A 27,956-nucleotide genomic window follows, 5' to 3' on the forward strand; every position below is an offset into this window, starting at 1 on the left:
ACACTGGGAGACAAATTCACCTTTCAGCAGGACAATAACTTAAAACACAAGGCCAAATATACACTGGAGTTGCTTACCAAGATGACATTGAATGTTCCTGAGTGGCCTCGTTAGTTTTGACTTACATTGGCTTGAAAATCTGTGGCCAGACTTGAAAATGGCTGTCTAGCAATTATCTACAACCAACTTGACAGAAATGTAAGAATTTTTTTTAAAGAATAATGTGCAAATATTGTACAATACAGGTGTGCAAAGCTCTTAATAGACTTACCCAGAAAGGCTCACAGCTGTAATCACTGCCAAAGGTGCTTCTACAAGGTATTGACTCAGTGGTGTGAATACTTATGTAAATTAGATATTTCTGTATTTCATTTAATACATTTGCAAACATTTCTAAATACATGTTTTCAGTTTGTCATTATGGGGTATATAGTGAGGAAAAAATTATCAATTTTGAATTCAAGCTGTGACACAACAACATGTGGAAAAAGTAAAAGGGGTATGAATACTTTCTGAAGGCACTGTACATGGGGCGGCGCACAATTGGCCCAGCGTTGTCCAGGGTAGGGGAGGGAATGGCCGGCAGGGATGTAGCTCAGTTGATAGAGCATGGCGTTTGCAACGCCAGGGTTGTGGGTTCGATTCCCACGGGGGGCAGTATAAAAAATAAATAAAAAATGTATTCACTAACTGTAAGTCGCTCTGGATAAGAGCGTCTGCTAAATGACTTAAATGTAGATGTAAATGTACATTTCTAGAGAGCCCTACACCGCATTGCTCTACACAGATGATTTGACAGACTGGACACCGCTAAGGGTCTTGTTACTGGAGCTGAGCCGAGCCATTGGACACCGTAATTACAGTATGATGTCATACACTATGTCGTCATACAGCTATATGCAGCTAGCCTATCCCTACGCTAATAGCAACACTAGCAAGTACACTTACAGGATACAGACTGTGCTATAACTCAAAAAAGAGAAACTCAAATATGGTTTTGATGCACAACGTGTAATCTGATACCAACCCTCAAGACACACAACCTAGAGACAACACAATGGCACTTCAGCAAGCATTACTCTGGCTTTATCTAGTGAATGAAAAATGAACACGCACAAAATCCCAACGTATCAGCACTTTAATTGTTTCATACATTATATAACTGGACATTCTGTAAAGAAAACGGAAAAAAAAAAAAAGTTCCTTAAAAACCATGCATTTGGCTAAAACAATGACATGATCTTTAAACATACAGTCAAGAGCCCCAAAACAGGAAAACAACGCGTTGTATTTACATACATAGTAGACACTCATTCACACACACACACGCATACGCATACATACATACACAGCTCATGTCAATCAAAAGCACATCTGTAGAAAATCTCTCCTGGAATTTGTTTGTTGGGCCCGGGTGAGGAAGTCTGTCTGTGGAGCAGTGAGAGCTGTCAGCTCAGGAATACCGTCAGACATCAGCAGCAGAGGGAGGACAATACTGATGGGATACTGTGGAGGTGAACGTGAGAGAGATGCAGAGATAAAGAAACTTTAAAGGGAGAGGGGAGACAGGAAGAGAGAAGTATGATTTATTCAGTGGTTCACTGTACTATCATTCACCCAGAATGGAGTCATTCCCCCCTCAGCACCGCTCCCCTTCCTTCTTCCAGTGCGGCGCTATCCCAACACCCTCCGCTGTGGAAGATCACACCTCCACCGGACTGTCTGTCCACATATTAGTTTCTACGCGCTTGATCAACAAAAAAACAGGTGAAGAAACTTGTGGGGTAACAATGTTGACCTGAAGGTTGTGTTCCTGAAAGCTCAGCCCTCAAATGTATTTAAACCTATTCCTGGCCTTAAAGGTCCATTGAGAAGTATTTTTTAGTGCAGGGCTAAGCTTCATCTGGGAAACTGGCCCATAGAATAACGTTTTATAGCCTGCGTTTACACATGCAGCACAATTCTGATAAAACATTTTTACACTTATTTGTCTTTTGACCAATCAGATCATCTTAGATAAAAACAAAATTGGGCTGCCTGTGTAAACGCAGCCATTGAGTAAAATATGTCCAAGATAGAAAGGTCTTTAATGTTTTGAATCCCCACCAGGTCAGTGTTTCAACACACAGGATCTCCACCTTCAGGGAAACTCCAGCTACAGGACGATGTGAACCCCCGGTAGGAAATTCTAACTCTGGGTAACAGAGCCGGTGTTTACACAGGCAGGCCAGTTCTGATCTTTTTCCACTAATTGGTCTTTTGACGAATCAGATCAGCTCTTTTGCCAATAATTGGGGAAAAGATCAGAATTGGGCTGCCTGTGCAAAGACAGCCAGAGAGTAAACCCAGTGAAGGATCAGCCCATTCAGACAATATACTTTTCCTATCGACTGAATATAAACCACATTGTCAATCTTGTACAGCACTGACTTGACCTGTTGTTTACGGGAAACACAACTGTCCTCCATTTAGAGGTTGTTTATGGGAAACACAACTGTCCTCCATTTAGAGGTTGTTTATGGGAAACACAACTGTCCTCCATTTAGAGGTTGTTTATGGGAAACACAACTGTACTCCATTTAGAGGTTGTTTATGGGAAACACAACTGTACTCCATTTAGATGCTCATTGACAGAACCCTGTGTTGCTAAGGCAATCCTAGTAGAGACATTGATGCTCAGGGATAACCGACACCGATAGATAACTTCTGTTAGAATAGCAGGTGTGTCTCATTGAACTAGGTGTTAAAATCAAAACATTATGAAACCAAAGATCATTCTCATCCTTTTCCAAAAAATGCATAGTTCAGTGAGACCGTGGAGCTGTTTACATTGGACACCATTACATTACAAGTCAAACATTTTAAACAAGTCGTGTTTCCTAGGCTAAAGCTCATAACTTATAAAGGTGATTTGAAGATAATGAGAAATACCACTTTTCATCCACATTTACTTTTGTTCCATTAACATTTCATATTTCAACCGCCTTAAGCCAACTTGGCTTCCCTAGCACATCAGATTAATTGATAATGGAAGTAGTATTTGCAGAGGAGAAATTGAGTTTATACTTCTACTCAGAAAATCTGTTACCTCAATGTGAGAGAATTCTTTTCAAGGAGATACATTTAGATTATGATTTTAGTTGTGGTTGAAATGGTCACTTCAGGACATGGAAACCACAGTAAAAATAACAGAATATTGTAATATCCTTCCTTGCCTGTTCCAATGTTAGATTTCCATTTCCAAGCTAAACAAAATACTTATTAGTGCCATTACCACAGTGTGACCTCCCAACCATCTTTTGATCATCTGGAATAAAGACTTTAAACTAAAATAACCTTACCACACACACACACACACACACACACACACACACACACTGAGAGACAGAGAGAGACTGACAGAGAGAGACAGAAAACGAGAGAGAAAGAGAGAGGTCAGACTAAAATATCTTACAGAGAACTGATATTAAAACGATAAAGTGAAGTTCTGAACCAATGCACTTCATTGAGTCCCCCTGGGCAACCCAGGCTTGTCCAACTCCAAAAGCAGACACTAAAACATACAGAGACTTTCAATTGACATGCTTTGGCCCATGTTGTGTCCAAGGTGAAACACAGTAGAAAAACATGGACTGTCCCAGAGGAACTCTGTCTCTGTGGACACCAATAACGGAGGGAGGGGGAGCGTTGAGCTAGCAGGCAGCGCCATCTTGCTGTTCTCTCCCCATGCCTGTGGGTGGCACTGTTCCACAAAACCCAATACACAGAAGTCAAGTGTTTGCTGGACATAAAGAAAACAAAAAATTAAAAATTAAAACGAACAAGAAAATGTGGCAACAAACAGCAGAAACAAACTCAGTCGATTTTGACGGCAGCGTAGATCTTCCGTATGAACATGTACGCTGCGTAAAAGCCGATTGTCCCCGTAAGGAGCCAGAAAGACAGGACCATGAGAGCCGTGTAACCAAAGTACAACAGGGAAGGGATAAACTCCACAATGTCCAGCTGCAAGACAGAAACACACGTTAGACAGCTACCACCCCAATCTAAGCATGCTAAGCAACCTTATTCAAAACGTCCCATCTCAATACGTCTTCGACGTTTACCTTGTTGACAAAGTAGAAAACGGCGTAAACAAGGACGTAGAAGGCTGAGCCCCCTGATACCAGGAAGGCCCTCCACCACCACCGGTAGTCCTGCAGGAGACACACTTTACACGTTGCTGTCATTGTAAATAAGAATTTTGTTCTTAACTGACTTGCCTAGTTAAATAAAAGGTTAAATAAAAAAGACAGACAGACAGTTTGTATGTCTGTGATGTCACAACTAGAGGGGCAGACTACCCATTATGCTACCAGACCTCCTGTCTTTTCTATCTGAACTACTGTGGTTGAGAACTTAATATTCACACACTCAATGCTTTTACTATGCAAAGCCCCATTTACACACCCACACAACTCACCTCTGCACAGAGCTGGAAGTAGACCATGACGATACTGATCTGGGAGCAGGACACCACCAGGATGATGAACACCAGGAAGAGGAAACCAAACAGGTAGTAGAACTGGTTCTCCCAGATGGCCTGCAGAGGGAGGACAGCTTACAGTCAGACAACCTGGGTTAGACTCAGAACACATACAGCAGAGACAACCTGGGTTAGACTCAGAACACATACAGCAGAGACAACCTGGGTTAGACTCAGAACACATACAGCAGAGACAACCTGGGTTAGACTCAGAACACATACAGCAGAGACAACCTGGGTTAGACTCAGAACACATACAGCAGAGACAACCTGGGTTAGACTCAGAACACATACAGCAGAGACAACATGGGTTAGACTCAGAACACATACAGCAGAGACAACCTGGGTTAGACTCAGAACACATACAGCAGAGACAACCTGGGTTAGACTCAGAACACATACAGCAGAGACAACCTGGGTTAGACTCAGAACACATACAGCAGAGACAACCTGGGTTAGACTCAGAACACATACAGCAGAGACAACCTGGGTTAGACTCAGAACACACAGCAGAGACAACCTGGGTTAGACTCAGAACACATACAGCAGAGACAACCTGAGTTAGACTCAGAACACATACAGCAGAGACAACCTGGGTTAGACTCAGAACACATACAGCAGAGACAACCTGGGTTAGACTCAGAACACATACAGCAGAGACAACCTGGGTTAGACTCAGAACACATACAGCAGAGACAACCTGGGTTAGACTCAGAACACATACAGCAGAGACAACCTGGGTTAGACTCAGAACACATACAGCAGAGACAACATGGGTTAGATTCAGAACACATACAGCAGAGACAACCTGGGTTAGACTCAGAACACATACAGCAGAGACAACCTGGGTTAGACTCAGAACACATACAGCAGAGACAACCTGGGTTAGACTCAGAACACATACAGCAGAGACAACCTGGGTTAGACTCAGAACACATACAGCAGAGACAACCTGGGTTAGACTCAGAACACATACAGCAGAGACAACCTGGGTTAGACTCAGAACACATACAGCAGAGACAACCTGGGTTAGACTCAGAACACATACAGCAGAGACAACCTGGGTTAGACTCAGAACACATACAGCAGAGACAACCTGGGTTAGACTCAGAACACATACAGCAGAGACAACATGGGTTAGATTCAGAACACATACAGCAGAGACAACCTGGGTTAGACTCAGAACACATACAGCAGAGACAACCTGGGTTAGACTCAGAACACATACAGCAGAGACAACCTGGGTTAGACTCAGAACACATACAGCAGAGACAACCTGGGTTAGACTCAGAACACATACAGCAGAGACAACCTGGGTTAGACTCAGAACACATACAGCAGAGACAACCTGGGTTAGACTCAGAATACATACAGCGGATCAGAGCCACGTACAGTGTGCAAACTTAGAAATGCCACGTTTAGAGCTGATTTGATTGCTTATTCTACGTGATACAATTTTCTTCTTAGGTCAGAGGCATGTTAGATGTACATAATATATTTATATCTGAACTTTTCACAACATTGAAAACAGCCCAGGTAGCAGATGATCAGCAGTACTGTACAGGTGTAATGGGAATATTTAAAGACGACTAAGTTCATATTTGATCAACACAATGTTTAACATATTTGGAGCGTCTGTAACACACCATTTCCAGTGTTCCATTTGTGACACTCAAGGTGCGGGTTACGGATCATTCTCATATCTGTTGACACCAGAGACTGGAGGTACAAGGACCCACTGATTATTCACCGTTGTGTTGATGACATTCTATGAACACTGTGCTATTCTGTAGCAGCTGGCAAAGTCACTGCCTTATAGGCTGGTGTTTAGAGAACATGTGCAGCTTTTTGATTAGGATATACACTAAAATCGGTCAAAAGTTTTAGAACACCTACTCATTCAACGGTTTTTCTTTATTTTTACTATTACTTTACTGCAGGGGTACTGGAGTGGTTGTATATACAGGTCAGTGTCAGTACCTTATTCAATGTGCAGGGGTACTGGAGTGGTTGTATATACAGGTCAGTATCAGTACCTTATTCAATGTGCAGGGGTACTGGAGCGGTTGTATATACAGGTCAGTGTCAGTACCTTATTCAATGTGCAGGGGTACTGGAGTGGTTGTATATACAGGTCAGTATCAGTACCTTATTCAATGTGCAGGGGTACTGGAGCGGTTGTATATACAGGTCAGTGTCAGTACCTTATTCAACGTGCAGGGGTACTGGAGTGGTTGTATATACAGGTCAGTACCTTATTCAATGTGCAGGGGTACTGGAGTGGTTGTACAGTGAGGGAAAAAAGTATTTGATCCCCTGCTGATTTTGTACGTTTGCCCACTGTCAAATAAATGATCAGTCTATAATTTTAATGGTAGGTTTATTTGAACAGTGAGAGACAGAATAACAACAACAAAAATCCAGAAAAACACATGTCAAAAATGTTAGAAATTGATTTGCATTTTAATGAGGGAAATAAGTATTTGACCCCCTCTCAATCAGAAAGATTTAAAGGGAGTGCTCCTAATCTCAGCTTGTTACCTGTATAAAAGACACCTGTCCACAGAAGCAATCAATCAATCAGATTCCAAACTCTCCACCATGGCCAATACCAAAGAGCTCTCCAAGGATGTCAGGGACAAGATTGTAGACCTACACAAGGCTGGAATGGGCTACAAGACCATCGCCAAGCAGCTTGGTGAGAAGGTGACAACAGTTGGTGCGATTATTCGCAAATGGAAGAAACACAAAACAACTGTCAATCTCCCTCGGCCTGGGGCTCGATGCAAGATCTCACCTCGTGGAGTTGCAATGATCATGAGAACGGTGAGGAATCAGCCCAGAACTACACGGGAGGATCTTGTCAATGATCTCAAGGCAGCTGGGACCATAGTCACCAAGAAAACAATTGGTAACACACTACGCCGTGAAGGACTGAAATCCTGCAGCGCCCGCAAGGTCCCCCTACTCAAGAAAGCACATATACAGGCCCGTCTGAAGTTTGCCAATGAACATTTGAATGATTCAGAGGAGAACTGGGTGAATGTGTTGTGGTCAGATGAAACCAAAATTGAGCTCTTTGGCATCAACTCAACTAAACTTATTTCCCTCATTAAAATGCAAATCAAATGCGTTTTTCTGGATTTTTTTGTTGTTATTCTGTCTCTCACTGTTCAAATAAACCTACCATTAAAATTATAGACTGATCATGTCTTTGTCAGTGGGCAAACGTACAAAATCAGCAGGGGATCAAATACTTTTTTCCCTCACTGTATATACAGGTCAGTGTCAGTACCTTTTCAATGTGCAGGGGTACTGGAGTGGTTGTATATACAGGTCAGTGTCAGTACCTTATTCAATGTGCAGGGGTACTGGAGTGGTTGTATATACAGGTCAGTGTCAGTACCTTATTCAATGTACAGGGGTACTGGAGTGGTTGTATATACAGGTCAGTGTCAGTACCTTATTCAATGTACGGGGTACTGGAGTGGTTGTATATACAGGTCAGTGTCAGTACCTTATTCAATGTGCAGGGGTACTGGAGTGGTTGTATATACAGGTCAGTATCAGTACCTTATTCAATGTGCAGGGATACTGGAGTGGTTGTATATACAGGTCAGTGTCAGTACCTTATTCAATGTGCAGGGGTACTGGAGTGGTTGTATGTACAGGTCAGTATCAGTACCTTATTCAATGTGCAGGGGTACTGGAGTGGTTGTTGTATATACAGGTCAGTGCCAGTACCTTATTCAATGTGCAGGGGTACTGGAGTGGTTGTATATACAGGTCAGTGTCAGTACCGTATTCAATGTGCAGGGGTACTGGAGTGGTTGTATATACAGTCGTGGTCAAAAGTTCTGAGAATGACACAAATATTAATTTTCACAAAGTCTGCTGCCTCAGTTTTTATGATGGCAATTTGCATATACTCCAGAATGTTATGAAGAGTGATCAGATGAATTGCAATTAATTGCAAAGTCCCTCTTTGCCATGAAAATTAACATAATCCCAAAAAAACATTTCCACTGCATTTCAGCCCTGCCACAAAAGGACCAGCTGACATCATGTCAGTGATTCTCTCGTTAACACAGGTGAGTGTGTTGAAGAGGACAAGGCTGGAGATCACTCTGTCATGCTGATTGAGTTAGAATAACAGACTGGAAGCTTTAAAAGGAGGGTGGTAGATGAAATCATTGTTCTTCCTCTGTTAACCATGGTTACCTGCAAGGAAACATGCCTTCATCATTGCTTTGCACAAAAAGGGCTTCACAGGCAAGGATATTGCTGCTAGTAAGATTGCACCTAAATCAACCATTTATCGGATCATCAAGAACTTCAAGGAGAGAGGTTCAATTGTTGTGAAGAAGGCTTCAGGGCGCCCAAGAAAGTCCAGCAAGCGCCAGGACCGTCTCCTAAAGTTGATTCAGCTGCGGGATCGGGGCACCACCAGTGCAGAGCTTGCTCAGGAATGGCAGCAGGCAGGTGTGAGTGCATCTGCACGCACAGTGAGGCAAAGACTTTTGGAGGATGGCCTGGTGTCAACAAGAAGGGCAGCGAGGAAGCCTCTTCTCTCCAGGAGAAACATCAGGGACAGACTGATATTCTGCAAAAGGAACAGGGATTGGACTACTGACGACTGGGGTAAAGTCATTTTCTCTGATGAATCCCCTTTCCGATTGTTTGGGGCATCCAGAAAAAAGCTTGTCCGGAGAAGACAAGGTGAGCGCTACCATCAGTCCTGTGTTATGCCAACAGTAAAGCATCCTGAGACTATTCATGTGTGGGGTTGCTTCTCAGCCAAGGGAGTGGGCTCACTCACAATTTTGCATCAATAAAGAATGGTACCAACACATCCTCCGAGAGCAACTTCTCCCAACCATCCAAGAACAGTTTGGTGACGAACAATGCCTTTTCCAGCATGATGGAGCACCTTGCCATAAGGCAAAAGTGATAACTAAGTGGCTCGGGGAACAAACCATCGACCTTTTGGGTCCATGGCCAGGAAACTCCCCAGACCTTAATCCCATTGAGAACTTGTGGTCAATCCTCAAGAGACGGGTGGACAAACAAAAACCCACAAATTCTGACAAACTCCAAGCATTGATTATGCAAGAATGGGCTCCCATCAGTCAGGATGTGGCCCAGAAGTTAATTGACAGCATGCCAGGGCGGATTGCAGAGGTCTTGAAAAAGAAGGGTCATCACTGCAAATATTGACACTCTGCATAAACTTAATGTAATTGTCAATAAAAGCCTTTGACACTTATGGAATGCTTGTAATTATACTTCAGTATACCATAGTAACATCTGACAAAAATATCTAATATCTACTTGTGTCATTCTCAAAATGTTTGACCACGACTGTACAGGTCAGTGTCAGCACCTTATTCAATGTGCAGGGGTACTGGAGTGGTTGTATATACAGGTCAGTGTCAGTACCTTATTCAATGTGCAGGGGTACTGGAGTGGTTGTATATACAGGTCAGTGTCAGTACCTTATTCAATGTGCAGGGGTACTGGAGTGATTGTATATACAGGTCAGTGTCAGTACCTTATTCAATGTGCAGGGGTACTGGAGTGGTTGGATATACAGGTCAGTGTCAGTACCTTATTCAATGTGCAGGGGTACTGGAGTGGTTGTATATACAGGTCAGTGTCAGTACCTTATTCAATGTGCAGGGGTACTGGAGTGGTTGTATATACAGGTCAGTGTCAGTACCTTATTCAATGTGCAGGGGTACTGGAGTGGTTGAGGTGGGTTTATACATAAAAAGTGACTTAGTAGTAAGATATACATTTATCTGAAAAGTGGTATATATAAATACTAATGGTAATATATACTGAACAAAAATATAAATGCAACATGTAAAGTGTTGTTCCCATGTTTCATGAGCTAAAATAAAAGAACCCCAAAATGTTCCATACTCACAAAAGGCTTATTTATCTCAAATGTTGTGCACATATTTGTTTACATCCCTGTTAGTGAGCATTTCTCATTTGCCAAGATAATCCATCCACCTGACAGGTGTGGCATATCAAGAAGCTGATTAAACAGCCTGATCATTAGACAGGTGCACCTTGTGCTGGGGACTATAAAAGGCCTCTAACATGTGCAGTTTTGTCACACAACAATGCCACAGATGTCTCAAGTTGAGGGAGCGTGCAATTGGCAAGCTGACTGCAGAAATATCCACCAGAACTGATGCCAGAGAATTGAATGTTCATTGCTCTACCATAAGCCGCCTCCAACAACGTTTTAGAGAATTTGGCAGTACGTCCATCCGGCCACACAACCGCAGACCACGTGTAACCACACCAGACCAGGACCTCCACATCCAGGTTCTTAGAACATTCCTAGTATTTCTCTGAAATAAAGCCCTTTTGTGGGGAAAGACTGATTCTGTTTGGCTGGGCCTGGCTCCCCAGTGGGTGGGCCTGGCTTCCAAGTGGGTGGGCCTATGACCTCCCATGCTCACCCATGGCTGCACCCCTGCCCAGTCATGTGAAATCCATAGATTAGGGCCTAATGAATTTATTTCAATTGATTGATTTCCTTATTAGGAACTGTACCTCAGTAAAATCGTTGACATTGTTGCATGTTGCGTTTATATTTTTGTTCAGTATACATGTAAAACAGGACTAATAGTGACCAGTAGCAGGAAATCAATAATCAAATGGACAGCGGTGTAATTGTAGTAATATATCTAATCAATAATCATTTTAGCAGCAGCGTAGATTGTGAGGTATGTGGGTGTAAGTGTGCGTAGATTGTGAGGTATGTGGGTGTAAGTGTGTGGCTTCAGTAATGGAGTGTGTGAGTGAGGGTGTAAGAAAGAGTGTGTGTGTGTATGTGTGTGTGTGTGTGTGTGTGTGTGCGCGAGTAAGAGTGACAGTGAAGGTGTGTGTGAGTGGGTAGTGACCTGTGGATGGGCATAGAGTTAATAGAGTTAGTGTGGACAGTCTGTGGGAGAGGGAGAGCAGTAGCTGTTAGCCATTTAACAGTCTTATGGCCAGGGGATTGAAGCTGTTTAGGAGTCTGTTTGTCTAAGCTTTGATGCACCGGTACCGCCTGCCGGAGAGGAGCATGGAGAACAGTCCATGTCTCAGGTGGCTGGAGTCTTTGCCAATTTTCAGGTCTTTCTCAGACACCACCTGGCATGTACGTCCTGAACGGCTGAGAGCTAACTGACAATGATGCACTGGGCCGTCCACACCACCCTCTGTAGGACCTTCCGGTCAAGGGCGGTGCAGTTGCCATACCAGACGGTGATACAACCAGTCAGTATGCTCTCAATGGCGCAGCTGTAAAAGTTCCTGAGGATCTGAGGGGCCATGCCAAATAGTTTCAGCCTCCTGAGGGAGAAGAGGTGCTGCCGTGCCCTTCTTCACAACTGTAGTGGTGTGAGAGGACCATGTTCAGCCCTCAGTGATGTGGACACCGAGGAACTTGAAGCTCTCGACCTTCTCCACTGTGGCCCCATCAATGTGGATTGGGGTGTGCACCCCCCTCCCCTGTTTCCTTTGGTCCACTATCAACTCCTAGGTCTTGCTAACATTAAAAGGGAGAAGTTGTTGTCCTGGCGCCACACTGCCAAGTCTCCGACCTCCTCCCTGTAAAGTGCCTGTGTCGTCAGCAAACTTGGAGTTGGGAGTGGTGCGGAGGAGGAGGCTAAGCACGAACCCCTGAAGGGCCCCCCGTGTTGAGGGTCAGCGTGGCGAAGGGGTTGTTGCCCGCTTACACCTCCTGAGGTCGGCCAATGAGGAAGTCCAGGATCCAGTTGCAGAGGGAGGTGTTCAGTCCCAGGGTCCTGAGCTTAGTGATGAGCTTGGATGGCACTTATGGTGTTGAACGCTAAGCTGTAGTCGATGAACAGCATTCTCACATAAGTGTTCCTTTTGTACAGGTGGGAGAGGGCAGTGGAGGACAATTGAGATGGCATCATCTGTAGATCTGTTGGGGCGGTATGCAAATTGAAGTGGGTCTAGGGTGTCAGGGAGGATGGAGTTGATGTGCCATGATCAGCCTTTCAAAGCACTTAATGATTGCGAATGCTACAGGTTGGTAGCCATTGTGGCAGGTAGCCTTTGAGTTCTTGGGGACAGGAATGATGGCGGTCAGCTTGTTGGGATTACAGACTGGGACAATGCTGATGCCTGCCAGCTGGTGAAGATGCCTGCCAGCTGGTGAAGATGCCTGCCAGCTGGTCTGCGCATGCTCTTGAGAACGCACCCTGGAATACTGTCCGGTCCCGTGGCCTTGCGAGTGTTGACCAGATAAAATACAAATAAAAATAATTTAGCAGACGATCTTATCCAGAGTGACTTATAGGAGCAATTAGGATTACGCGCCTTGCTCAAGGGCACAGACAGAATTTACCTAGTTGGCTCAGAGATTTGAACCAGCAACCTTTCGGTTACTGACAATGCTCTTAACCACTAGGCTACCTGCCGAGTCATGATCTGGGGGGACGAGGGACGGCCGTGATTGGGAGTCCCATAGGGCGGCGCACAATTGGCCCAGTGTCGTACGGGTTTGGCCGGTGTAGGCCATTATTGTAAATAAGAATTTGTTCTTAACTGACTTGCCTAGTTAAATAAAGGTTAAAAAAAAATCAACACCATTTGTTGTTGATGAAGAGACATACCCCTTCCCCTCTGGATTTCCCTGAATCCAATCTCCTGTCTGCTCGGTGAATGGAGATTCCATCGACTTCAGAAAAACATATTGCCGTTACGAGAGTCCCGTTGATAGCAAATCTGCGATCGGAGGTTATCCATTTTATTATCAAGTGACTGAATATTGTCTCAACAGTCTCAACAGGACGCCCGCTCTCCTGCCTTTTGTTTCGCCTGCGTTTCCTCTCGACTAGCCCAAAAGATTGGGTCAACGGTACACAAAGAAGCCAGGGCAGATGAGTCGAAGCCGGAATTGAGGTTAGTAACTGCCGATCTGATGTTCAAAAGTTATTGTCGATCATAAGAATTGATAGGGGATACATTTAGTTTATAAAGCTAAACGGGTCGGGGCATACATCATACAGTACGGTGGCATATTTACATAATATAAACACACTGGAATGATTTCTGATTGACTTTACCAACGACTGCTCTCCTTTATGTTCACCTGGAAATTCAAACAGCCTATAGGAGAGGACTTCTACTCACACTGAAGATGAAGAAGAGCTCAATGAACATGGCACCAAACGGTAGAATCCCAGCCATCAGAATTCTTTGGAAAGGGAAAAGAGAAAATGTATTAAAACACTGTTAATCCAAATGCAGTGTCTTAATGACTGTGTTCCATCAACTTCTATGACCGTGTATGAGAGGACGTTACACACAAAAGACGAGTTATACACTGATTGCTCCAGAGCAGAGCAGTAGGCAGGCTTGACAGGACACTCACCCCACAAACTTGTTCATGTACCAGCGCTGCTCGGGCACCTGGCGAGGGATCTGATTGGTGCGGACAGGGTTATCGTACGGCTGCTTGCGGAAGCCAAAGTAGTAGCCCAGGTACACCAGGGGCATGGAGATACCGAACCACATGCAGAGTAGAGCCAGCATGGTGGTGAAGGGGACCTGAGGAGGGGGGGTAGAAGACATCACTGATTGATATAGTCCATATACTGTGACATCTGTCCTTGTTCTGAGGGTGATAGACAATGTGTTGATGATATACAGTGGCTGTGTATTCAGTATCACTGTGTTCAATTGTAACGCATGTGGATTTTTACATGTTTTCTATGTCTCATGTGCTCCTCTGGTGCAAAACCAATTGCCCTCTCTGGGTCAAATAAAGTTGAAACTTGAACTTGATAAGCAGTGAGCCTATAGACAGTGAATGTGTGGATACGCAGTGAGCCTATAGACAGTGAATGTGTTGATATGCAGTGAGCCTATAGACAGTGAATGTGTGGATACGCAGTGAGCCTATAGACAGTGAATGTGTGGATACGCAGTGAGCCTATAGACAGTGAATGTGTTGATATGCAGTGAGCCTATAGACAGTGAATGTGTTGATATGCAGTGAGCCTATAGACAGTGAATGTGTGGATACGCAGTGAGCCTATAGACAGTGAATGTGTTGATATGCAGTGAGCCTATAGACAGTGAATGTGTGGATACGCAGTGAGCCTATAGACAGTGAATGTGTTGATATGCAGTGAGCCTATAGACAGTGAATGTGTTCATATGCAGTGAGCCTATAGACAGTGAATGTGTTGATATGCAGTGAGCCTAGAGACAGTGAATGTGTGGATACGCAGTGAGCCTATAGACAGTGAATGTGTGGATACGCAGTGAGCCTATAGACAGTGAATGTGTGGATACGCAGTGAGCCTATAGACAGTGAATGTGTGGATACGCAGTGAGCCTATAGACAGTGAATGTGTGGATACGCAGTGAGCCTATAGACAGTGAATGTGTGGATACGCAGTGAGCCTATAGACAGTGAATGTGTGGATACGCAGTGAGCCTATAGACAGTGAATGTGTTGATACGCAGTGAGCCTATAGACAGTGAATGTGTGGATACGCAGTGAGCCTATAGACAGTGAATGTGTGGATACGCAGTGAGCCTATAGACAGTGAATGTGTTGATACGCAGTGAGCCTATAGACAGTGAATGTGTGGATACGCAGTGAGCCTATAGACAGTGAATGTGTTGATACGCAGTGAGCCTATAGACAGTGAATGTGTTGATACGCAGTGAGCCTATAGACAGTGAATGTGTTGCTATGCAGTGAGCCTATAGACAGTGAATGTGTTGATACGCAGTGAGCCTATAGACAGTGAATGTGTGGATACGCAGTGAGCCTATAGACAGTGAATGTGTGGATACGCAGTGAGCCTATAGACAGTGAATGTGTTGATATGCAGTGAGCCTATAGACAGTGAATGTGTTGATATGCAGTGAGCCTATAGACAGTGAATGTGTTGATATGCAGTGAGCCTATAGACAGTGAATGTGTTGATATGCAGTGAGCCTATAGACAGTGAATGTGTTGATATGCAGTGAGCCTATAGACAGTGAATGTGTGGATACGCAGTGAGCCTATAGACAGTGAATGTGTGGATACGCAGTGAGCCTATAGACAGTGAATGTGTTGATATGCAGTGAGCCTATAGACAGTGAATGTGTGGATACGCAGTGAGCCTATAGACAGTGAATGTGTTGCTATGCAGTGAGCCTATAGACAGTGAATGTGTGGATACGCAGTGAGCCTATAGACAGTGAATGTGTGGATACGCAGTGAGCCTATAGACCAGGGATCTTCAACTAGATTCAGCCGCGGGCCGATTTCTTCTTGAGAGGATGGTCAGGGGGCCGGAACTTAATTACAAATCATTTGTATACTGCAAATTGACCGCAAGAAAGCCCAAACAGATAACATTGAACTAAAACATAATTTAAAACCTTGCTTACATTTGTATACAATCACGTACACCGAGTGTACAAACATTAGGAACACCTTCCAAATATTGAGTTGCATCCCCCCCTTTTGCCTTCAGAACAGCCTAAATTAATCGAGGCATGGACTCTACAAGGTGTTGAAAGTGTTCCACAGGGATGCTGGCCCATGTTGACTCCAATGCTTCCTACAGTTGTATCAAGTTGGCTGGATGTCCTTTGGGTGGTGGACCATTCTTCACACACACAGGAAATTGTTGAGCGTGAAAAACCCAGCAACGTTGCAGTTCTTGACACACTCAATCTAGTGCGCCTGGCACCTACAACCATACCCCCTTCAAAGGGACTTAAATATTTTGTCTTGCCCATTCACCCTCTGAATGGCACACACACACAATCCGTCTCAGTTGTCTAAAGGCTTAAAAATCCTTCTTTAACCTGTCTCCTCTTCATCTACACTGATTGAAGTGGATTTAACAGGTGACATCAATAAGGGATCATAGCTTTCACCTGGATTCACCTGGTCAGTCTATGACATGAAAAGAGTTCTTAATGTTTTGTATAGTCAGTGTATCTCTCTCTATTAAGCTTGGGAATACTTTGGAACATATTTCCAATATTTAAAAAAATCACTAGCTGATTTGCTGGGGTTTTTACAGTATTTTATGTCCAATAATTAAAAACGAAATCACCCGTGGGCCACCAGTTGAGGAACCCTGCTATAGATAGTGAATGTGTTGATGTTATTAGTCACCGACCGATATGGTATATTTGGGTCCGTTACCGATACCAATTTTAGGGAGGTATCAGATTACCGATATATCGTTTTCTAGAGGTGGAATGAAAAACATACCTTTTTTTACACAAATAATGAACAGATACTCTAAATGATGATATCTTACCTAAATATTTAAATTAATATTAATTTAAGAGCATTGTTGTTTACAGGATATCCACCAAAAAGCAACTATATCTTCTATAAATACGACAGTAAATACAAAACTTGTTTGGTTTACCTTGGGTGCAACTTGTCTATGTATGGCGTGTCTATGTATGGCGTGTCTATGTATGGCGTGTCTATGTATGGCGTGTCTATGTATGGCGTGTCTATGTATGGCGTGTCTATGTATGGCAGTGGATAAGAAGTATGCAAAAGTGTTTGTGCTAAACCACCACAAGGGATGGCTGGATGAATCAATTAAACTTTTGTCTCAAAGTCAATCAGACTTCACAAGTTCACAGTACATCACTGGGGCCGAGCTTCCTGCCATCCAGGACCTCTATACCTGGCGGTGTCAGAGGAAGGCCCTCAAAATTGCCAAAGACTCCAGCCACCCTAGTCATAGACTGTTCTCTCTGCTACCGCACGGCAAGCGGTACCGGCGCACCAAGTCTAGGTACAAAAGGCTTCTTAACAGCTTCTGGACTACAGGGGAAAAAAAGAGGACTGAGCACGCCCCCATTCTCATCGACGGGCTGTAGTGGAACTGGTTGAGAGCTTCAAGTTTCTTGGTGTCCACATCACCAACGAACTATCATGGCCCAAACACACCAAGACAGTCGTGAAGAGGGCACGACAAAGCCTACTCCCCCTCAGGGAGACTGAAAAGACTTGGCATGGGTCCTCAGATCCTCAAAACGTTCTACAGCTGCACCATCGAGAGCATCCTGACTGGTTGCATCACCGCCTGGTACGGCAACTGCTCGGCCTTCGACCGCAATGCACTACAGAGGGTAGTGCGTACGGCCCAGTACATCACCGGGGCCAAGCTTCCTGCCATCCAGGACCTCTATACCAGGCGGTGTCAGAGGAAGGCCCTAAAAATTGTCAAAGACTCCAGCCACCCTAGTCATAGACTGTTCTCTCTGCTACCGCACGGCAAGCGGTACCGGAGTGCCAAGTCTAGGTCCAAAAGACTTCTCAACAGCTTCTACCCCCAAGCCATAAGACTCCTGAACAGCTAATCATGGCTACCCGGACTATTTGCTCTTTTATTTTAACTTTAGTTTATTTAGTAAATATTTTCTTAACTCTTATTTTTCTTAAAACTGCAATGTTGGTTAAGGGCTTGTCAGTAAGCATTTCACGGTAAGGTCTACACCTGTTGTATTCGGCGCACGCGACAAATGAAATTTGATTTGACATTCCGTTCGTAATGTCACCACTAGGTTTCAGCGTTTGCCTTGAGTAGATCTACTACAGTGTTTACAACGGTCAAAGGTCATGTAAACAAACACTTTGTGGCAACCTGTGAAAAGCACAAGCTAGCTGTTCATTACGACAATGTTTTCCTCACAGAAACCATATGCACATTACACTGTTATTCAATTTCAACTTCAACTGGCTGATGTGCCGACGACTGAAAACGCTTATGCAGGCAAATACTTAAGGCACTGGTTTAGCTAGCTAGCTAACGTTAGCTACTTATCTCATCATGAATGCAAGCACATGGCCTGAATGATCGATCTGCACCAAATGTTTTGTTTTTTTGCAGATTGCATACTTCGGAAAACTAACTACATAAGCTCACTAGCTAACATAAATGGGCCCAGACAGCAACGGTGTTATTTTTGTATCAAGGACGAGTGTTCACTTTGGCGACAGTCCACCGTTTACACATAAGTAGCACAGATTGCTAGCTAAGCTAGAAACTACCTTGCTGGCTAGACAACTAAGTTTACTACCTTGCTGGCTAGCTAGCCAGCTAAGGTTAATTAAGTGAGAATGTGATGACAGGGTTGCTTGCTTGGTGAAGTGTACTTTTGATTATTTACTTATTCAAATATATGCTGGCTGTGGCAAGCTACTAACCGTCAAACCACCATGCCTACTCTCTCAGGTTGTGACCTAGGGCTGAATGATGTTCAATGAGCAGCTCATTTAGCTGCTTCTTAAGGCAACCAATAATACATCGGCCGATAGTATGGTCAACGGATTTATCAGTCGGGCTCTAGATGTTATACAGTAAGCCTATTGATAGTAAATGTGTTGATGTTGGGTTGCCAGGTCTAGCTAAAATGTCTAACTCAATTCCACTGGTACAGGTCTGATATACCATGGCTTTCAACCAATCAGCATTCACAGGGCTCAAACCACAGTTTATAATTGTAAATAAATCCCGTTTGTGCATGTGCATAACTATAGATAAATCCGACAGGAGAGTTTGAGTGATGAAAGTTGGACAGAGGATCTCGAAATCTCTGTGCAAGAAACACTTGGACGAACTTAAAAAAAAAAACGAATGTTAGGATATTTTCTGGTAATTATGCCGTTATTATGTGCCAGATGTTAAGACTACAAACCGTTATAAAATGGCCAGATGTTAAGACTGCAAACATTATAAATGGCCTATTTGCGAGATTGGCTTCTTATTTCAATAGGCATAGGCTACTGACTAAAATCTGGAATTATAATTGCAATTCAACGTTGCCATGGTTTGCTGAGGTAGATGCAAGTAGCCCATAGCCCCTGATAGGCCAACATCTAATTTCAGGGAAAAGTCCACAATGAAACTGACATTAAATGTGGGGAATGATACATTTGCGATAGAGCTGTGACAATGATCACAATTGATAACTTCCAATATAATTGACTAAACATGGCCATTAACAATAGCATAATAACACAACGTTACAACAGACTGAGTTATAGGCTATTTATTCCATCTGTTTGCCAGCTCCAGGTAGGCTACGCAAGTGGCACAAATTGATTTGCATTGACTCCAGCGATATCGTCATTTCAACATACTGTTTTTTTACGTATCAAATGGTAGGCTACAGTTGCCTAAAATGGCATAGAAATTAATAGCCTACTTGGATGGCCAACAGACGCAAATGTAGCCTATCATTCTACACATTCAATGTCACTTTCATCGTGGACTTTTTCCCCCATAACACAAGCGCACGAGGGAGTTCCATAACTTCCATTTCAAAATGTCCACTCGCGCAGCGCTCCAGACCCTAGAACTGAGCATGAGTAAAACCCTTCGCTTGATACGGTATATCCATGAGAAAAGTCGACATTAGAACGCAGTTTACTTTAAAACCACCTCTGAGCGAATGTATCTAAAGCGCTCTAGTGTGCCTAAAGTCCTTTTCCAATGCTTTGTCGCCGTTATCAGTTCTAGCGCGTGAATATGTTTTAATGGAAAAAGGCTGTCTAAATGATGACCAATCTAAATAGTCTACCTGCAACTGGTAAAACAGTTGTCACGACGTGCGCCGCGTGTGATGCTGTGTTTCCGTGACTCAGCTGCAGCACTCTCACACCCCCCCCCCCCCCAGCACGCGGCCCGCCTGTTGCCCATCCCTGCTATAGATAGTGAATGTGTTGATGTGAGCCTATAAATAGTGAATGTGTTGATGTTGTTATACAGTGAGCATATAGACTGAATGTGTTGATATACAGAGAGTCCGTGTGTAGGAGAATAGCTAGCTCACTGCTCCAGACGAGTGCTCTCCCCAGATGAAACAGTTGAGAACGAAGCAGATGCAGAACACCACGGCAGGGTACAGAGTGGCCGTCTGCAGGCAGAACAGAAACACACAGTCACATGAATAGTAGGCAACAACAGGACACTAAGTTTGATTAGAAAAAAAATATGCCATTAGTCATTGATAGCATTCGTTTGAAATACTCACACAGAAAGCTCCCTTCTTCCACCGATGGCCTTTCAGCGTGCGGTAGAGCCTGCCAGCAAAGTATCCACCGAACACACTGGAAGAGAAAACCCAGTCATACTGATGCCTCTCCCACAGTTTACAGACAGCAGACAGAGGCCCAATCCCAAATGGACCCCTACGCCCTATGCGCCCTCCTTATGTCTCTGGCCCAATCCCAAATGGACCCCTACGCCCTATGCGCCCTCCTTATGTCTCTGGCCCAATCCCAAATGGATCCCTACGCCCTATTTACTTGTGGAGATTTGAGAGGATTTGTCAGGTGTAAGCAATATGGTAATCGCTGCACCATGCCCTTTGATAGGCTTGGTGGAAGTTTCACCATATTGCTTATACTGATCAAATACTCTCAGATCTCCACAAGTGCATAGGGTGTAGGGGTCCATTTGGGATTGGGCCAGAGACATAAGGAGGGCGCATAGGGTGTAGGGGTCCATTTGGGATTGGGCCAGAGACATAAGGAGGGCGCATAGGGTGTAGGGGTCCATTTGGGATTGGGCCAGAGACATAAGGAGGGCGCATAGGGTGTAGGGGTCCATTTGGGATTGGGCCAGAGACATAAGGAGGGCGCATAGGGTGTAGGGGTCCATTTGGGATTGGGCCAGAGACATAAGGAGGGCGCATAGGGTGTAGGGGTCCATTTGGGATTGGGCCAGAGACATAAGGAGGGCGCATAGGGTGTAGGGGTCCATTTGGGATTGGGCCAGAGACATAAGGAGGGTGACTCTCTCTCGTCTTACCCCATGAACATGAACAGGAAGCAGGCAGTGGTCATCAGCGCCCCTCTACTGGAAGGAGACAGCATCCCCAACATGGCCACGACTACAGGACAGATAAAACACAGCAGCTTCAGCCCCGTGTCACAGTGACACAATACCACGCTTTCATCTCCAGTTGTGGTGGATGGACCATATCCAAAGATTACAATTCCCTGATGAAAATGGCAGAGTGCTTTTGAAACGAGGTTCTAGAAGTCTGTTTACAGCACACTCACAGATAACGATGAGGATCATGCAGAAGAGCTGTATGCCTGAGCCCAGCAGAGAGCTGAGGATCATGGGATACTGTGGAGGTCTGAACACGTCACCATGGACATTCTTCCAGCCTGACTCCTCCATGGTGTCCTCCTAGCGAAGATTGGCATTAGTCAAGATATTTTACAGACACACTACCCACATGAATTCACACAACATGAAGAAGCAAATACTCTTCTTTAGAGGGTGAACACATGCCACATTTTAAATCCTAATCTCTTCAGTCACACTTATGTAAATGAGACTCTCCCTCCAGCTGCAGCCACACACACACACAAAGTGCTGTCAAATGCCAAAGCCACGTCATATTTAGCAGAGTAAGTGGGGTCTCTTACTATGTCATCCTCTCTGTTGTAGTTGGCGATGTCCTTCCTCAAGGTCCTGATGATGATCATACTGAGGATGCCAGACAGGAAGAAGACCACCACCACTGAGTTGACGATGGAGAACCAGTGGATCTGCACGTCACTCATGGTCAGGTAGGTGTCCCAGCGGGATGCCCACTTCACCTGGCTCTCCTACCGGGGAGAGACAAACAGGGGGTCAAGTCGGGCAATTTATATTTCTTTAGGCAGAGTCCCAATGAGACCAAGGTCTCTTTGTCTCAAGAACCTTGCATTAGAAGACCAGCTATTACAAAATCAAGGCAGGAGCCTAGCAAACAAAGAAAATTATACCAAAAAACATCTTAAATAACCACATTCCACAGTGAAGAGGTCCTCTATCAACAATGTACCAGCCAAGTCAAGTCCCATTCTATTTAAAGTGCATCCCAACACTTTACAGAGAACAACTCTAAATATTTGACGTGAACATGAAGAGAAGGTCCGTGACACTTACCTCCCAGCGGACGGAGTAGGTGAAGAGAACCTCATTCTCCTTGGAGGGGTCAATCTCCTGAGGAGCGGAGTTAGTGGCCTCAGGCAGGGTACACGCCCCCTTATCATCAGCCTTCAGGTCTGCAGAGGGATCCAGACAGACAGAGACAATTAACAAATAGGAGGAGGAGGATTGAAACGCACTGTATTTTCTAACGCTTGTCACTGTGTTTATTGGGCTGGAATGAACCGTTTCTACCTCAGACAGGACAGGGCGCTGTGTAACTGGGGAACCACCTCAACTTACCCTCCACCTTGACACTCTGGGGAACCACCTCAAAACGTACAACTCTGTAGTTGTGCTCCTCCTCCTCCTCCACCTTCTCCTTGTGGTAGTAGATGATGAAGGACAGGTGGTTGTGTAGGTAGAACTATAGTAGAGAGAGACAACAGAATGTAGGACAGGTGGTTGTGTAGGTAGAACTATAGTAGAGAGAGACAACAGAATGTAGGACAGGTAGATGTGTAGGTAGAACTATAGTAGAGAGAGACAACAGAATGTAGGACAGGTGGTTATGTAGGTAGAACTATAGTAGAGAGAGACAACAGAATGTAGGACAGGTAGATGTGTAGGTAGAACTATAGTAGAGAGACAACAGAATGTAGGACAGGTAGATGTGTAGGTAGAACTATAGTAGAGAGAGACAACAGAATGTAGGACAGGTAGATGTGTAGGTAGAACTATAGTAGAGAGAGACAACAGAATGTAGGACAGGTAGATGTGTAGGTAGAACTATAGTAGAGAGAGACAACAGAATGTAGGACAGGTGGTTATGTAGGTAGAACTATAGTAGAGAGAGACAACAGAATGTAGGACAGGTAGATGTGTAGGTAGAACTATAGTAGAGAGAGACAACAGAATGTAGGACAGGTAGATGTGTAGGTAGAACTATAGTAGAGAGAGACAACAGAATGTAGGACAGGTAGATGTGTAGGTAGAACTATAGTAGAGAGAGACAACAGAATGTAGGACAGGTAGATGTGTAGGTAGAACTATAGTAGAGAGAGACAACAGAATGTAGGACAGGTAGATGTGTAGGTAGAACTATAGTAGAGAGAGACAACAGAATGTAGGACAGGTAGATGTGTAGGTAGAACTATAGTAGAGAGAGACAACAGAATGTAGGACAGGTAGATGTGTAGGTAGAACTATAGTAGAGAGAGACAACAGAATGTAGGACAGGTAGATGTGTAGGTAGAACTATAGTAGAGAGAGACAACAGAATGTAGGACAGGTAGATGTGTAGGTAGAACTATAGTAGAGAGAGACAACAGAATGTAGGACAGGTAGATGTGTAGGTAGAACTATAGTAGAGAGAGACAACAGAATGTAGGACAGGTGGATGTGTAGGTAGAACTATAGTAGAGAGAGACAACAGAATGTAGGACAGGTAGATGTGTAGGTAGAACTATAGTAGAGAGAGACAACAGAATGTAGGACAGGTAGAAGTGTAGGTAGAACTATAGTAGAGAGAGACAACAGAATGTAGGACAGGTAGAAGTGTAGGTAGAACTATAGTAGAGAGAGACAACAGAATGTAGGACAGGTAGATGTGTAGGTAGAACTATAGTAGAGAGAGACAACAGAATTTAGGACAGGTGGTTGTGTAGGTAGAACTATAGTAGAGAGATACAACAGAATGTAGGACAGGTAGAAGTGTAGGTAGAACTATAGTAGAGAGAGACAACAGAATGTAGGACAGGTGGTTGTGTAGGTAGAACTATAGTAGAGAGAGACAACAGAATGTAGGACAGGTAGATGTGTAGGTAGAACTATAGTAGAGAGAGACAACAGAATGTAGGACAGGTAGATGTGTAGGTAGAACTATAGTAGAGAGAGACAACAGAATGTAGGACAGGTAGATGTGTAGGTAGAACTATAGTAGAGAGAGACAACAGAATGTAGGACAGGTAGATGTGTAGGTAGAACTATAGTAGAGAGAGACAACAGAATGTAGGACAGGTAGATGTGTAGGTAGAACTATAGTAGAGAGAGACAACAGAATGCAAAGGTTCATACCTTAAAGATAACTCTACAGGACAACAAGAGCTGTTATATAATAGACACAAGAGTCAGAGTTCCCACTCCCCTAATCTCATACGGATGTGTCCATACTCTCTCTCCATGCTTTAGCTAGGCCCTGGTAAGGAGGTTCTGTACCTTGCCGTTGTCAGTGAAGCCTAGTCTGTAGCCATGTTCAAACTGAACACCCTTCACCACATCCTTCTCCTCCTCAGCCCCTGCCTCTCTGTTGGGGTAGAACTCCAGCCGAGTGGCCACTGGGAGGTTGTCTGCAATGCTGACGGAGTTTATAGGGAGGATTAACATGGAGCCTATAGCAGCATTTTACCTGATTAATGTTACCTGATTAATGGAGAGAGAGAGAGAGAGTAATGAGGAAAGGAAGGAGGGCACTCACAGGTGAACATAGTACTCCTCCAGGATGCGCTCAGCCACCAGCTTGCTCTGCTGCACGCTGAGTTTCAGCTTGGCACAAACCACCTCACACTTCCTGTCCTGGGTCATGAGAACCGAGTAGGGGGTGTTGACAATACGGTCCCCGCGTAGCACCTCCCCTGCACACACACACAGTGAATGACAATGTAAGTATGAGTTCCTGGTGTGTGCCTTTAGGTGCAACAGCTTATTATGAATCACATACAAAGACAACACAAATCAATGCATTACAACACAGTACACAAGGAAACACTGTAAACCTTCCAAATAACGACAAGACGCATAGAACAACACTTCTGCATGAGAGGAGAGCAGAGGGAGTGGCTTACTTACCCAGGTTCTCTGCTTTGTAGACCACTTTATCAGGCTGACAGAAGGGCAGGGAATAGTATTCATAGGGAAGCTGAGTCCGGGAGCTGGTCAGCTTCACGGCCTGGGGGAAATCAATGTGCCCATTCATTTGAGTGACTGACTGACTGACCTGCCAACCGTATGCCAACAGGCTACACAAACAATACTAGTATCCACCTCAGCCTGCCTTGGAAAACCTTGGAGCTAACAAGCTTTTGTCCATCTATCAAGCTTAGGCTTTAACACAGTTCAATCATACCCAGAAAACAAAACAATGCTAACTTAGTAAATCCACAAAGAGCCAAGGCATGGCACACAGCCAAAAGAGTTGCGTATTAGATACCCGATTAAGCAGAAGAGGGCTAGAACTAAGCCAAAGGTATGGTTGTTTAGCTTACCTTAATCTCTACAGCACTGTTCTGGTGGAAGTTCATTGGAGCAACTCCAGGCACGTAAAAGGGCTGGACCCCTCCGGGCAACATGGACAACAGCAGAAGGGCCAACCACGTCTCCTTCAACACAAACACAACCAACAATCAATGGACTAGTTGGTCAATCTATAAAAAGCCCCTTTTGGATTTGAACAAAATGTTTGCCCCTGGCAGAAGAGGTCAGAAAGTGACTTTTTGGACCTGAATACCAAAACATTCAGTAGATAGGGTTGCTCAAAGTTCACTCATTTGAATTCAAATTGAACGACCCTGTCGCCACATACCCACTTTAGACATTCAGAAATCAATGGAAAGTGGAGATGCCTTTGGGGTATGTAAAGGTGAGACTCATGTTTCACCCTGAGAGAGAGAGGGGCCATGATGGTAATCAAATCCAAATTTAGTAGCCTTCTTGGCACACACAGTACAATCCAAGATGGCTTGATGACTTAAACAACACTTTGAGACACTGTACTTTTATCTAACCAGTCACAAAGGACAGACTGCATGTCTATACAACCCAATGATTGTATAGGAACACCCCTAACATTTGAACAGGATCATGTAGAATATTTACTGTATGCTTAAGGGTGTTATATTAACAAAATTGCATGTCAAATATTAGAACAATAGATCATTTTACAGAGTGAGAGATAGGCTATCACCCTTTCACTTACAGAGAGAACACACAATTTAGCGAGCCCTTCCACTAAACTAATGTCACACCAGTCGAGCTTGATTTTCCTTTCCTGTGTGGAGTGCTTGCTTACACAACCACTTGCCATTAAGGTATAACCAAAACCATACCATACATATTGCATTGTTCTGGGGATGGGTCTGGAAGGGGGGGGGACGACAGTGTCTGACAGACCTTAACACAGTGAAACATTAACACAGTGAAAAGAGGGACAGTGTCTGACAGACCAACCAACCTGCACATGTCCTCTATATTGTTATTGTTCAATGGTTATTTTGACCCTTGGTTATTGTTGTTACTGTTGTCCCGTTGACAATATTGATTATTATTATTTTAATTATGTTAATATTGTAAATATCCAAAGTAAGCTTGGGCAATATGTACATTGTTACGTCAATTGAATTGAAAAGGTACATGTTGATGATGAATACAACAGCAGCCCAATGTATCATATCAATCTCGTCTCAAATGAATAATGAGTTATCTACCTCTGTATACAAATGAGTGCATGAAAACATCTCCACACTGATAATAGCTAGCGGTTATATAAAATAGATGGTTGAGACATGTCGACTAAGCAACTGCAGCTAGATAGTTAACTGTTACTCCAAGAAAGGAGATGATTTGGTTAAGATTATAGATAGCTACTCTAAAAAAAAAAGGAGATTGCTAGATCATCTTTGGTTAAGCTTATAGAATACATAAATCAACCCGGAAATGCATAGCTAGCTAGTTGCCAGCCACATACTAGTTAGCGAGCGTTAGCTAACATTAACCATCTAGCTAACGTTACCTAGTTAAACTGGCCCCTTTTGTCTGTGCTCTTGTCCTCGAACTAGTTAGTTAACACATAAAAACGAGTTAGCAAGCTACCTATGCTTCGCATTACCAGTACAACATTTAGCAAGTGTATAACTTTACGTAGCTAATGTTAGATAAAGATGATTGAGTAAACTAACGTCATCTAGCTAGGCAAGTTAGAGAACGATAGTTGTGTGTTGTTGGCTGGCCAGCTAACGTTAGCCTAGCTACGCCAAAAGGACTACGCTGTCACAATGAATGAGATAACTAGCTTCATTCAATTAGCAGTCGAGCTGTAATTGAAATACATATAATTTTTTTATCCACATACAGAGTAAGAACTAGGTAACTAGCTAGTTAGGCACATTCTTTTATTGTTTTGCTAAGCTGACATCTAACTAGTTAGCACCAGCTGACATTAGTGACAAGTTGTCTTGGCTGGCTAGCGTCGTCAACATCTCCTGCCTGCTGCACCATTGACAAACCAATGTAGAAAGACAGCGCTTATTAATGCCGTTAAATCATTACTTTAAATGTCACTTGATAAAGTGAGTCGTATATTAATATTAACACAACTACATGCTTCTAGTTGAAGGTAGACAGTGATAGCGGACAGATGTTTGGAGAACAAGAGTTTCTTCGTGCCCACTTACCATCGCCGCGGTCGCCATCTTGAATACACGTGTCAT

General features: G+C 43.9%; 1 protein-coding gene across 1 annotated transcript; it reads right to left on the reverse strand.

The window, feature by feature from the left end:
* Positions 1 to 1,120: 1,120 nt before the first annotated feature.
* LOC121546119 (transmembrane 9 superfamily member 4-like) lies at positions 1,121 to 27,956 on the reverse strand. The gene is made up of 17 exons (XM_041857157.2): positions 27,921 to 27,956; positions 25,737 to 25,850; positions 25,321 to 25,420; positions 24,950 to 25,106; positions 24,691 to 24,829; positions 22,777 to 22,900; positions 22,492 to 22,610; positions 21,987 to 22,169; positions 21,612 to 21,744; positions 21,358 to 21,439; positions 20,579 to 20,654; positions 20,378 to 20,461; positions 13,932 to 14,107; positions 13,691 to 13,754; positions 4,463 to 4,582; positions 4,107 to 4,196; positions 1,121 to 4,005 (listed from the first exon to the last, which is right to left on the reverse strand). Exons 1-17 carry the CDS (start codon positions 27,954 to 27,956, stop codon positions 3,856 to 3,858), a joined length of 1,947 nt encoding a protein of 648 aa, XP_041713091.1. The 3' UTR covers positions 1,121 to 3,855.

Source organism: Coregonus clupeaformis, chromosome 30, assembly GCF_020615455.1.
Source record: "Coregonus clupeaformis isolate EN_2021a chromosome 30, ASM2061545v1, whole genome shotgun sequence".
In the NCBI taxonomy this organism is placed as follows: Eukaryota; Metazoa; Chordata; class Actinopteri; order Salmoniformes; family Salmonidae; genus Coregonus; species Coregonus clupeaformis.